This window comes from Xyrauchen texanus, chromosome 49 (assembly GCF_025860055.1).
Source record: "Xyrauchen texanus isolate HMW12.3.18 chromosome 49, RBS_HiC_50CHRs, whole genome shotgun sequence".
Lineage (NCBI taxonomy): Eukaryota > Metazoa > Chordata > Actinopteri > Cypriniformes > Catostomidae > Xyrauchen > Xyrauchen texanus.
The window spans coordinates 7,966,890-7,981,433 of record NC_068324.1 but is presented as its reverse complement, the minus strand read 5'-3'; the positions used below and the strand labels follow the sequence as shown (position 1 = coordinate 7,981,433).

The 14,544-nt window shown below is 38.5% G+C and overlaps 2 protein-coding genes across 5 annotated transcripts in view; one reads left to right on the top strand and one right to left on the bottom strand.

The window, feature by feature from the left end:
* The window catches only part of LOC127640149 (junctophilin-3-like), a 56,808-nt gene extending 50,721 nt beyond the window's left edge, over positions 1-6,087 (bottom strand). For 3 of the 4 annotated variants that reach the window (XR_007970068.1, XM_052122565.1, XM_052122568.1), the window contains exon 1: positions 5,959-6,055. The gene's annotated coding sequence lies outside the window, so the exon portion shown is untranslated. Of the gene's footprint in view, positions 1-5,958 lie in introns of all 4 variants that reach the window. The other variant, XM_052122567.1, reaches the window with a different exon arrangement.
* Positions 4,789-14,544, top strand: part of LOC127640148 (zinc finger CCHC domain-containing protein 14-like) — a 38,480-nt gene continuing 28,724 nt past the window's right edge. The window contains 2 exon segments of the mRNA XM_052122564.1: positions 4,789-6,540; positions 12,733-12,859. Of these exon segments, the coding sequence (XP_051978524.1) occupies positions 5,803-6,540; positions 12,733-12,859 (865 nt within the window). The 5' untranslated portion in view covers positions 4,789-5,802.

Sequence of the window (14,544 nt, the reverse complement as noted above, 5' to 3'; positions counted from 1 at the left end):
TACTCATAATTCAATTGTTAATACTTTGGGTTTAACCTGTTCAGTTCATTTATCCTCTCCATATAATTGATTTGGGGGATAGACCATGGAGGATTTGATGCAGACACATAATGGCTGTGTTCTGGTTGAGGCCTGAGGAGCCTTACCATTAGTTCAAGCCCAAATACGCAACCATCACTCAGACTTGTTAGCAAAAACAGGCAGTGATGATTCACACACCCCTGCAGCACAATTGAAAGATTCAAGCAGTTATTGAAAATATGCAGAATTATCAAATTAGCTTCTCTTAACTTTTTAACCACATGGCAGCAATGGCAGTGAGGGGCATTTGTGTAAAGGGCATTATATATACACACACACACACACACACACCAGAGTTTCCGCTAGAAAAAAATGGTGCCGGTCAAAGTGACCGGCAGAGGTTTCGTTTTACGGACATTTTGATGATATGCCGGTCAAATATATCGCCTCTTAATTAGTCAAGTTGAGGAAAACTGGAGGCAGTCTATGTAACTTAAAAAATGACACAATCAGGCCATATAGAATGCAACATATTATTATTAGCTTAACTTTCAAATAGACGAAAAAAAAAACATGAACGTCCGATTGGCGTCAATCAACGCCAATTGTTTTTTACTGTGGTTTCACACACATTCACTTTTTGAAACATTGAGGCACGGATGTACCTAATACAAATAAATAAAACATCTCCAGTTAACTAGCAGATCATTCATTTAGTCCGTTATTAAATAAGAGATCTAGCGCTAAAATCTGTTGTTTTTGAAATCAAGCTGAGCGCTCGTGTCCGCTGCTATCAGTTGCATGGACGACGCGCTGCGCGAGTTGCGCAATCTTCACTTATTCTCAAATTCAGATTGTGTTAGGGGGACGGGATTATTAGGCAATTTTAATCGGACAATTTGACCGGAGAGATTTAATTTTGTCGGACATTTAATTTTTTTACCGGCCAATGTCCGGTAATTACCGGACAACGGAAACCCTGACACACACATTGGCTGCTAAACGTTTGGAATAATGTACTGATTTTGCTCTTATGGAAAGAAATTAGTACTTTTATTCACCAAAGTGGCATTCAACTGATCACAATGTATGGTCAGGACATTAATAACGTAAAAATTACTGTTACACTACTATTAGGTGACATTTCACCCCACGTTTCCTGTAGCACTTGCCATAGATGTGGCTCTCTTGAAGGGCACTTCTCAAGCAAATTAGAGTCTAGCTGATCCCACAAAAGTTCAATGGGGTTAAGATCCATAACACTCTTTTCCAATTATCTGTTGTCCAATGTCTGTGTTTCTTTGCCCACTCTAACCTTTTCATTTTGTTTTTCTGTTTCAAAAGTGGCTTTTTCTTTGCAGTTCTTCCCATAAGGCCTGCACCCCTGAGTCTTCTCTTTACTGTTGTACATGAAACTGGTGTTGAGCGGGTAGAATTCAATGAAGCTGTCAGCTGAGGACATGTAAGTCGTCTATTTCTCAAACTAGAGACCTCTTGTTTAGTTGTACATCTGGGCCTTCCACATCTCTTTCTGTCCTTGTTAAAGCCAGTTATTTTGTCTGAAAACTGTAGTCTACACTTTTGTATGAAATCTTCAGTTGTTTGGCAATTTCAAGCATTATATAGCCTTCATTCCTCAAAAAAATGATTGACTGACGAGTTTCTAGAGAAAGCGGTTTCTTTTTTTGCCATTTTTGACCTAATATTGACATAAAGACATGCCAGTGTATTGCATACTGTAGCAAATTAAAAACAAACTCAAAGACAATGCTAAGCTTAATTTAATTAACCAAATAGCTATCAGCTGTGTTTGATATAATGGCAAGTGATTTTCTAGTACCAAATTAGCAATTTAGTAAGGATAAGATGTTGGAGTGATGGCTGCTGGAAATGGGGCCTGTCTAGATTACTTTTCAAATAGTGTTGGTACTGTTGTTTACATCAGTAATATCCTGACTATACTTCAGTTGATCAGTGATTAAAGTACCAATTTCCTTCCGAAACAGCAAGATCTGTACATAATTCCAAACGTTTGGCTGCCAGTGTTATATACATATATACACTCACCTAAAGGATTATTAGGAACACCATACTAATACTGTGTTTGACCCCCTTTCGCCTTCAGAACTGCCTTAATTCTACGTGGCATTGATTCAACAAGGTGCTGAAAGCATTCTTTAGAAATGTTGGCCCATATTGATAGGATAGCATCTTGCAGTTGATGGAGATTTGTGGGATGCACATCTAGGGCACGAAGCTCCCGTTCCACCACATCCCAAAGATGCTCTATTGGGTTGAGATCTGGTGACTGTGGGGGCCATTTTAGTACAGTGAACTCATTGTCATGTTCAAGAAACCAATTTGAAATGATTCAAGCTTTGTGACATGGTGCATTATCCTGCTGGAAGTAGCCATCAGAGGATGGGTACATGGTGGCCATAAAGGGATGGACATGGTCAGAAACAATGCTCAGGTAGGCCGTGGCATATAAACGATGCCCAATTGGCACTAAGGGGCCTAAAGTGTGCCAAGAAAACATCCCCCACACCATTACACCACCACCACCAGCCTGCACAGTGGTAACAAGGCATGATGGATCCATGTTCTCATTCTGTTTATGCCAAATTCTGACTCTACCATCTGAATGTCTCAACAGAAATCGAGACTCATCAGACCAGGCAACATTTTTCCAGTCTTCAACTGTCCAATTTTGGTGAGCTCTTGCAAATTGTAGCCTCTTTTTCCTATTTGTAGTGGAGATGAGTGGTACCCGGTGGGATCTTCTGCTGTTGTAGCCCATCCGCCTCAAGGTTGTGCGTGTTGTGGCTTCACAAATGCTTTGCTGCATACCTCGGTTGTAACGAGTGGTTATTTCAGGCAAAGTTCCTCTTCTGTCAGCTTGAATCAGTCGGCCCATTCTCCTCTGACCTCTAGCATCAACAAGGCATTTTCGCCCACAGGACTGCCGCATACTGGATGTTTTTCCCTTTTCACACCATTCTTTGTAAACCCTAGAAATGGTTGTGCGTGAAAATCCCAGTAACTGAGCAGATTGTGAATTACTCAGACCGGCCCGTCTGGCACCAACAACCATGCCACGCTCAAAATTGCTTAAATCACCTTTCTTTCCCATTCTGACATTCAGTTTGGACTTCAGGAGATTGTCTTGACCTGGACCACACCCCTAAATGCATTGAAGCAACTGCCATGTGATTGGTTGGTTAGATAATTGCATTAATGAGAAATTGAACAGGTGTTCCTAATAATCCTTTAGGTGAGTGTATATATATATATATGTGTGTGTGTGTGTGTGTGTGTGTGTAAACATGATGCGTAAACAACCATAATCCATCTTAGACTGATTATGCTTAATATTTTGACCCAACCTACTGAACTAGGATTTGATTCATGGATTTCCAGAGATTTAAATCTGAACACCCACAAACTGAGATTTGAAAGAAAATTGTGCTCTAGCATGCTCTAAGAGAGAGGCAACGACTCCCTCTAGTGTTCATTTATGAATAGCAAAATAGTTCCAGTCCTCTAGATCCAGTACTTTATTTATTAGAATATAATGAAGTTTACTCATGTACTACATTTGTGTATGATCATAACAATTTATCAGTTGGGAATTTCTATATTTTCCATTCATCAAATGTATTTAGAACCAATAAAAAAAGAAATGCTGAGGGATAGGATGAAAATCTTTGTGTCCATGTTGGTTTCATACATTTTTTTAAAATGTTTATAGCTTTTTAAACAAAAATGGATTGCATGACTTTACAAATGTCAAGTGGTGTAATCGCTCCTTGAATACATGTACGTTTACCCGACTTAACAATTCATTTTTAAAAAACCACACCTAAAATATTTTCCAAACATTTTCTTTTACAAATATCATGAATGAGTGTCAAAATATTATTAAGAAGTTTTCTTAGGCTTACTCCACTTGATCTGAACAAAATGTGCCGTATTATACAAATTTTAAAATATCTGATATTTTCTTGTGTCAAAACCTTGACACAGTCATGAGGGCCTAAAAGAGGTCCTCCCAATTCTTTTTTTTTTTTTTTTTTTTGTCACATGACAACAGAATGAATACCTACATGTTGGTTACACCACCTGACTTTGATTAGATGGGCAAAGATTTCAAATGTTAATAATATTAACATAAAAATAATCATTGTTTCACACATTTTTTTTAAAGAAATAACAATAAAAGATTTTTTCAAAATACTTATGCCAACAATATATTTTATAAAGAATGTAATTTTTAATTAGACTTTTTTTTTTCTTGTTTTGTAGACGGTTACACTAATTAGACATTTTGGACTTTAACTTCAAGGTAGAGGTGTACTAAAGTAATAGTTTTGATTGAATTCCATTTTTAATGTGTTTTTGAATAGCTTGGAATATCCAGATGTCTAATTGTATATCATGTAAAAAAAAAAATCATTATACATCATCAACCCTTATCCTGAAATGACTAATTTGCTGCATTTGCATATGATAAAAGAACTTACTGATTAGGTCTTTCTATACTTTTCATTTATAATATCTATTTAGAGCCAAAAAAGTGCAAAGGGATAATATTATGTACATTATATTGTAACACTTAATTTCCTACAATTATAAATGTGACTGTATTAAACCTTTTTAGATTTTATATGGACTGAAAACAGTATTATTTTCTAAATCTGATACACAAATTTCATTAAAAAATAATTACATTTGTATTTATTGTACGTTATAAAATGTAAATATCAAATGAAAAAAAGAAAATAGAAAATATCATGCCTATAGATTGGGTTAGGACATTTATACGACCTCGTCCCTCATCGGAAAAGTTTACGTAATTAAATGACAAAACCAGAGATTTACAAAATTTGCCAGGAGGCTGGTGGACCACCATCACCTCAATAATACATTTTTCTGAAATATTTTTAATACTAGAAAATATTACGAGTAAAATCCAAGATATGTTAGCTTAATGCACCTTGCGCTTTACATACAATATTTTACCTTCCACATTAAATATGACTGTAAGCGTCTGAGACAAAGATATGAGGATGTCGCTTTGGCCAATCGGAGGGCAGAATATTATTACAGACAAGCTGCTTATCCAATTAAAATCACCAGTGGGCGGGGTTTGAGTGAAGTTCGGGACAGTGAACTACACGCTCTTCGACTTCACGACAGAATAATGATTAATTCACGCGCGACCAACGCTTGAAGTGCAAATTATAGCCGGGGACAAATGTCACGTTTGTAAAACCAGCTGCTCTATCATCTGACGGAGGAATACGCGGTCATATAAATGTCGCTTACCTTCCACTCGGGCAGTCAAACTGTTAGAATTGGAGAGTTTTCCACATGAGAAGTTTAGTGACGGTACCTTCACTATAGGGTGCAATGGAATCTGGACAAATCTGAGCAATCAAGATTCAAAGATCTGGAAGACAGGACTTTTAAGTATTTCTTTGATATGTTGTGCTGGAGCCTATTGAATAACTGGCTGACGTGGGGATCACGCAGGGGGGCTGGCTGAGAAACGAGAGACACGGGCGGGCAGAGGGGCGCCGCCACCGCGCGTCTGGGATTACAGTAAACACATTTCGTTTCTTCAGTAACTTTCTTCTTATCCCACTGACTTCAACACGCTTTCATGAGATAATGCAATCGCTTTTGTACTATAAAGCGCGAAGGAAACGCCGGGATCATTGCAGGAATTGTTCTGGTAGGGGTTTTGAGACTGACCTACATGGATGTTTACGTCAGTGAATGATTTGGAAGTTTGCAAAGTTTGTAAAGTTTATAGTCCGACATTTTGGTGTGGACTTCACATTTTACCATCAGATCCATTTTATGAGGCATATTAAAAACGTGCTGTTTACAATGGTTGAGAATATATGCTTTGTTCAGAGAGAGGAGGTTTACCGCTGGTTCTCCGTGCTGAGTTCAGCGCAGAGGGCTGAGTTTCTCTGTGGCCTTTTGGACCTCTGTGTGCCCATCGAGCTGCGCTTCCTCGGTTCCTGTTTGGAGGACCTGGCCCGAAAAGACTACCACTCCCTGAGGGACGCCGAAATCAAAGCCAACAACCCGGCCGACCTCGCCAACTTGACCAACATCACGGATGAGGTCGTGAGGAGTAAGCTGCTCGTCTCCCTCGCGCTCGTCACCTCAGACAACCGAGTGGCGGCGGGAGTTTTGTTTCGGACTCTCACCCATATCGACACAATTATAAACAACTACGGGCTTCAGCTTAACGATGGCCAGACGGGAGAGCAGTTCTTGCTCCTCTTCACCATGGCTTCCAACCACCCGGCATTCAGTTTTCATCAAAAGCAGGTGTTGAGGCAGGAGTTGACGCAGATTCAGGAGATCCTACAGGTGACCGTTGGTGAAGCGCCGTCGACGTCACACGGGGGCGGTGCCAACGCTGGCGCGCTCCCAAACGCGTCCGACATCACTGTGCCCTCCTTCAACTCCTGCCAGGCCGGATGTCCGTGCTGTACAAAGGTGGGAAACGCTAAATATGAAAATGACGCCTTTATTTTCACCCCCTCACGTCGTTTCAAACGGGTATAATTTGAGATCTTTCGTTGAACATGAGTGGAGACATTTTGGAGAATGTTCAAGGTGTTGTTTCCCTTAAAGTGAAAGTTTCACTTTAAGTGAAGGGGGGGGGGGGCATCACTAATGTATCTTAATCTCTGGAATATAAGTCACTTTTTTTCATGATCTGAAAGGTTCTGCAACTTATATACATAATTTATACGTAATTGATGCCGGCTGGTCAGACCAAAACACTTACACACAAACAGATGTAAACATCAATCGGTAGGATTTTTTAAAAATTTTTAGATAGTATATCTATCTAAATAGATATATAGATATATTCTATATAGAGTATGTTGCCTTTACAAAGTACTTTATTCAACAAGTTTAAATATTCTGTCGCATCATAACATAATTTTTCTCTAAACTCTAGACAATTGTCAAACACAACTCTTCAGATGCCCACAATATGACATTTCATCACACTCCTAAAAACATTCAGTGAACCGGATAGTTTGTGCATAGCAAGCAGGGTTTCAAATATCATAAATATCTTCAGATAGTCTGTGTCTATTTTACATTTATTAATGAATACAGTACAACAGACATATTGTTTTACTCACAGACTAAAAGCTGTTTTTAAGTACACAGCATAGAGTAATAAACAGACGTGGCTTATTTTTTGTATTTTTCTCATGAAACATAAACAGAATATGAAAAACTGTTACATACGATTACTTAAATCAAATGCTATTAATTAAATCAAGGGCAAATACTGACTGGTATGATGAGTAGATCCTTAGGCAATCTTCACAGAGCAGGGCACTAATGCCTGCTGCGTGCAACTTCTGTCAGTGTGACTTAGGGCACTTATACACTATGGAAAGCTCTGACGGAGCATTTGAAGCATGGTAGTGTGAAAGTTCCATTTGGAAGGTGTGTATCAAACAGGGAAGAGGCGCTCACGGATAGAGATGGCTTTTTAAAATATATATTTTTTACAATGTGCCAGTAAACACTGAAATTCTTCCCCAGGCTCTCTCCCAACAATTACTATTTTTTTTAGCCTGACAGAGAAAGATAATAGAGGACTGGGAATGAACACACCAGTCCGCCATTTTAAACAAAAATTTCAGCGCAACTCATCCGACCTCTCGAGTGTGTTGCAGCAAAAGTTGTAATATTCTCAACTTTTGGTTGCATGGCGGAGCATCACTATCAGAAACCCTTGCGTTTTCCCTCTCCGTTCTTACCGACAGACCATTTTCATTGAGGTCGATGCATTTGCAGCATTCTCTGATGCAGCATAAACTCTATTATGTAGGCGCCCTTAAGCCCAAAGTATACTTCGGTTGTCTGTGTTGGTGCTCGCTCCACACACAGTATGCATGACACAAATTTCTTCATCAATACAGTCCAGATTTTTTTGACACACGGACAGTCCACATTTGTGCACTTCGACGGCTTATGCGCCTGCTGTTGACTACTAAAAATGTATCACAAAGCAATATGGCATGTGTCCAACATGTTTGGATTAGTTTGCGGTCAGTATAGCACACTTTGAAAGGCAATATGGTCATGTACAATCCGATCTGGAACGCACAAAAAACAAAGCATTCCCGGGCCTTTAGACACAGAAATTATATTCAGGTTCGACTTTATTTACAAAAAATAATACCATAAAAGTAGTCCAAATGATTTTTATGCTATACTCCAATTTTTCAAGTCATCTGAAGACAATAGCCACCAATAGCTGGTGTGTGGTGAGCGTACTGGCACACTGTGGCTGCTGTCGCATCATCCAGGTGGATGCTGCACACAGGTGGTTGTTGAGGAGAGTCCCCTGTTCACTGTGTAAAGCACTTTGAGTATAGAGTCAGAAAAGCACTATGTAAATGTAGCGTTCATTCGTAACGTTCATTCATTCAAACTGTACTTCGGTTTTTACAATAACTCTTCACATCTGCGTACAGTCGAACACTCACCTTTAAAAGTAAACTTAATTTGACTGTGCGTATACAAAGGCAGAAGTATAGACATCAAGATGTCTTTATACTCCTTCAGACTCGAGTTATACAAATGCAGGTATCACCTCTTCTTCCATATCTTCTAGCGCTTCTTTGTGACAGCAATAGCTCAACAGTGCCACCTTGTGGACCCACTTATTGGTGCAAATAATTTCAGGTGCATGTGCATATTGCAGGTTCAGAATATGCACAGTAAGAAAAATCAGGGCACATGCGATCAGTGCTCAAGCACTCTGTTGATGAAGAAATTTGTGTCACATGTCCTGTACACAGATACCTAGCATTCGCGTCTGACCGAAGTATACTTTGGGCTTTGGAAACAGACCAAAATATTAGTGTTTTTTCGTGGATAATTTGGCTTTCCCTCCGCCACAGTTTTTAATATTTATGTATTCAAACATTCCTCAATAAGACAAGTCATGTCAGGTTTTTCAGTGATACTGTGAGAAAAGTTTCAAAGAATACTTTTGGTTTGTTTATCACACAAACCTATTATATGGCTTCAGGAGACTCCGAATATAGCACACAGGTCGTATGGAGTACTTTAATGCTATGTTCATGGTAATTTTCCTCTTTGGAGCTTGGCAGTAAAAATCACTATTCACTTGTATTTTATGGAAAACAACAACTTATATTCTGCAAAACACTTTTGTTCAGCAGAAAAATGAAAGTCAAATAGGTTTGGAACTGACAAAAGTGGGAGTAAATTATGTCATAATTAAAATTTTAGGGTGAATGTGGTTGTATGTAACAACTTGGTGAGTTGATAAGTGTAAGCTAAATACTGCTAGTATGTTTAATTGTTTAATATAACTACTTATGTGTTTATTTAGAAGACACTCATCCAGAGCAACAGCTGGAGCCATTTGGGATTAAGTGTCTTGTCTAAGTTGTGCAATGGCAACGCTTCATAGATCATCCCCTGTGGGTTTTGAACCTCCAACCTTTTCTTACTTGCCTAAATCTAAAACCACTAGGCGCACCACCCCAGTATATAAGCCAGACCTTTCATCAATTATTTATTCATAGGCTCCAAGATAAATTACAATGAACTGGGGTCAGCTGGCAAAAAAAGTAATTCAGCTTTGAGATTTCACACAAGTGTTTACTATCTGATTGAATCAGTTCACACTCTCCTGGGGTTCTAAGTCCAGGATTTGTCTCGACGAATCAATGATGCCTTTACGATGACAAAAATCTCACACTTACACTTGCTAAACCCAGCATGTAATGAAATATTACAAATGTGTAATTATGTTGTAATTCAAAAATTTTAGCTTGGTGAATCAACAAATGTAGTGACAGAAGCATTGAAATTTAGGAGATGCTGAGGAGGTTTTGTCATACAATAGGATAACAACACCCTTTAATTATGGAATATGATATTATTCTGCAGTTCTATAATAAATAGATCTTACAATGAGATCATATGTGCAGTTAATCACAATATTGCATAGCACAGCTCTCTTTTTATATAATATTAGTTGATGTAATTCAACACTCACCACGACACTGTATGTCTTTCTGACACCTTGTTTTCTTTTACATGTCTGCTTGTTCATGATGACATGTCTAAACAGGGAGCGAGATGCCCTATGGTGGCTTTCTTGTGATATAACACTGCAAAGAAAGTAACCACAACACTTTTCTACGTATTTTGAGTTGATAATTATCCCACTGGCAAGAAAAAACTCGCTCTCTGCATATTTTCATCTTCACTTTGTGTATGGATCCTGAGTGGCTCCCCTAATGGCCTTGTTCAAATGTTTTTAGTCTTTGGAGAATGATTTACTAGCTGTCTGTGTGATTTGTTACTTTGTAATCTTATCAAATATCAGGCAGTTGTAGAAACCTCTCTACGGTTGAATAACAGATGTGTGAGTTGTTTTGGCTGAGCCTTTATAAGGGCATCCCCATGTTGTCAGATTTAAAAATCAAAGATGTTGTCTGCACAGACCTGAGCTCATGAGATACACACATGCTGTCAAAACGTGTGTGTGTGTGGGGGGGGTCTATTTAGTGATTTGTTGGTTTTGGCTTTCATGAAGTGAAGCTCAGCACATTTCTCCACGCTTAAATCAGCCCTCTGTGTAACTCTCCTGTGATTCATCAGGAAGTACAGACTGCTTGCTTTTTTAAGGACCCTTAAACTCTCCTAAACATCTAAAAAACATACAATCTTTTCATAGTAATCGGAGTCCTTTGTTCATATTATTGTAAATAAAGTTTAAGTCAATTTAATTTAATTTACTTTCTTTAAAACATGTTTCTAGTCTCATTGTGCATTTTGCAGACATCACCAATCCCTCTTATTTTTCAGACCACATCCATACAAATCTGTTTTTGTTTAAAAACTCAAACTTAAGGGGCCTGGGTAGCTCAGCGATTATTGAAGCTTACTACTTCCCCTGGAGTCGTGAGTTCGAATCCAGGGTATGCTGAGTGACTCCAGCCATGTCTCTTAAGCAACCAAATTGGCCCAGTTGCTAGGGAGGGTAGAGTCACATGAGGTAACTTCCTCGTGGTCGCTATAATGTGTGGTTTTTCGCTCTCGGTGGGGCATGTTGTGAGTTGTGCGTGGACGCCGCGGAGAATAGCGTGAAGCCTCCACACATGCTACGTCTCCGCGGTAACGTGCTCAACAAGCCACATGATAAGAAGCATGGATTGACAGTCTCAGCAAGGAGGCAACTGGGATTTGTCTTTATGGCACCATGAGGACTTTGGGAATTGGGCATTACAAATTGGGGAGAAAAGGGGAGAAAAAAATGTAAACTTAAAAAATGTTTCAGTTTCCTATTGTCATCGTTTTTCTAAGTATGCGTTAATGGAGAGTGTTTTCAAATCACTTCATTTTCGGTGGAGCAAAGCACCGTTCTAGCTAGTGTAGATAAGAGGCGTAAACATAGCAAAATCAATGCATTTTTACAACAAACCCAACATAGCAACAGGCTCATCCAATGGTCTGAGTTTGGGGTGGGACTATCTTTTTTTGACCAATGGAAGAGAGGTTCGCTGAACCAGTGATTCTCAACTATACAAAAGGATTTATAATTTTCTTTGTTTAACCTATGAACCAAAATGTAGGACTTAAAAAATACAAATAATGGGAATTAGGGGTGGGTAAAAATATAGATTTTCGTATCTTTAATTAAATTATATTTTTTAAATCCCAAAATTGATCTTTTAATATGACAAATTACAATCCTTAAAACTGAATGTGAGCTGACTCAACTTGTGAAGGCTTTTTTTCTACCGTTTTCTTGTCTTTCTTTTCCTTGTCTGCTCAGAATGAATTTACTCAGCTATATATTTCCAAGGACCAATTCTTTTTGTGTGATAATTCGTACTTCAGCCGAAACTCCAACAGAAGGGCATGTTTTTTGAAGCGAGAAAGAGAGCAGTGGAGATTTGGCAGCTTGGGATGTGGATGTGGCAGCGGTGTACTCTACCCTAGTCCTAATTGTTTTCAGAGCCAGGTTTTACTAGCTGCTGTGCTTAGCATATGTGGTACTGGCCTCCTTTTGCTCCCGCTCTGCTTTAGCAAGCTGGAGGGTGTGGCTTAGAGTGGAAAGGGGTGTAACTAAAGTATTTAATCATTGTAACTACCAAGTAGAATAGGTTTTGGATTTGTAATCAGATAAGCTGATGAGCTAAAGCAACAAAGGGAGACATATTTGCTTTCATATGTTTGTTTTCAAATTCAGCAAAACTTGCTGCAGCATGGATATACAGAAGTAGCAAAAATGAGATAATGTCACATGTTCTTGATTTGGCCTGATGGCAAGGATGACTAATTATAAACTAGTCATTTATTATCAGGAAACCCATTACTCACTTTTTTATGTAAGTTGAAAACAGTGTTTTTGGGGGAAGCAAGATTTTCTTTCAGGATCCTGATTTTACACATATAAATTGTTTTATCAATTCTATTACAAATGCTAATATAGTCTCATGAATAAATAATTAACTATAAAGAAATTCTGGCAGAGTGTGTTAAAGGAACTCTCCATTGTGCTGTCAAGCAGACTGATATTAGACCCATTAGACCAAGTTTGACAGCTAAGACTTGACTGCTTTTCATGCTCCGTCCTGACCCATGTTTGTCTTTTGATCTCTTCTCCAGACCATGCAACGTGATGTCACGGGAGGTCAGACAGATGAAGTCTTAGGTCCTGAAATAATGCCCCCAAGCCCATCACTCTCATGTCAGGAGATGCCACTCAAAGTGCACATTGTGAAATCGAGCAAAGGTGAGTTTCAAAACTTTGGACAGTCCTACTGATCCCATTCTCAAATGCACTCCACGATGATTTATGCAGGACAGGTTCAAAGGTCATACCAGCTAAGTATCCTAAAAAGCAACGCTCTAATTCTCATAATGTTCCAAATCTGTATGACTTTCGTGGAACACAAAATGTGACATAAGGCAGAGTGACAGCCTCAGTCACCATTCATTTTCATTGTATGAAAAACCGAATGAAAGTGAATGGTGACCAAAGCTAACATTCTACCTAACATCTATTTTTTAGGTGAACTATCAATACATACAAACACAGAAGCTGGAACAAGAGTGCACACACCTGTTATTGCACTCTGTTCTCTTTGTTGAAAAGTGCATTGCAATGTATTTATAATTAACTTAATTACTGTATTGCATTTAATGTTTTAACAGGATATGATAATTTTGTCGCGCTAGTGGAGTGTTTAGCATATAAAACACAAATTTTGTTAAACCCCCTCCCTATCCTCAGGCAAACCTGACGAGAACCATTTTTCATACTTTTATATTATTCCTTTCCATAATTGCATAATTTGATGGGTGAGGCTTTTGACAGAAATCAGGCATGGGATTTGATTTTGCAGAGCACAGCAAATTTCACATAAAATGCTCTCAGAATGGATCTCAGGCTCTCAAACTGGATTGACCCAATATAGTACCCACACAGATCGACAGAGTCTGCAGCTACAGTATAGAGAATAATTGCAGTTATTACATTAAGACATCATAATAGTTATTGTCAGTGGTAACAATTGTCTGTGGAACCTCCATTTCTAGTAGTATGTAATTAGAGTGCTTGCAACTTTCTCTCCACAAATTACTGCTATTAATTTGGCTTAAACTGCAAAAAATACAGACTACATTCATACGCTTTGTAGAGTAACCTCTAGTAGTTGTATTTTGATTAATCCACATAATATAAGTTTCAAATCTGGTTTGAGTTTGAGCCTTGCTCATATGATTCTACTTAGCAGGTTCAGTGGGGTCTTAAGCTGTAGTTATGGGATATTTGCATTTGCTACAGTGGCCCTCTGTGTAAACTCCAGGCTGGGTTTGTGTCTTATCATTGGCTGAGTGTAAATATATACATTTGTATGAGTCCCCAGAGCTTGCATTCTTAACCTGCTGGTGGAACATGAGAGAGTTGAAAGTTTGCCTTGTGTTCGATGGCAAATCGTGACCAGGAACCTTTCCGGATTGTACAGTATTGTTGATTTGTGTGTCTGCACTCGAGTCAGTGTCTTTGTATTTGAGTGAAATACTTACTCTGCCTGGCTATTTTTCTGTGAAAGAATAAGGAGAATATTAGAGACGCAACCTGCTACATCTTCAGAAACAATACACAGACTCACAAGTTGTGTGAGTTACACAATGTTATAATTACAAGAGTGTGTATTTTTTGGCAAAAGGTGTATTCTGGTGCTTTTTTTGTCACACTGTTGGCTCACTCAAGAGATAACACCAGATGTTATGTTCACTGACTTAGGATCCTCAAACTGTGAACAATTTTCCCTCTTTTTCAGAAATGTGTGCATGACAGAGTGTCAAATTAGTCTAATCTTATAGTTCAAATATGCAATAGTTTACCCAAAATTTAAATTCTGTTATCATTTACTCACCCTCAGATCATTCCAATTTCATATGACCTTCTGTCCT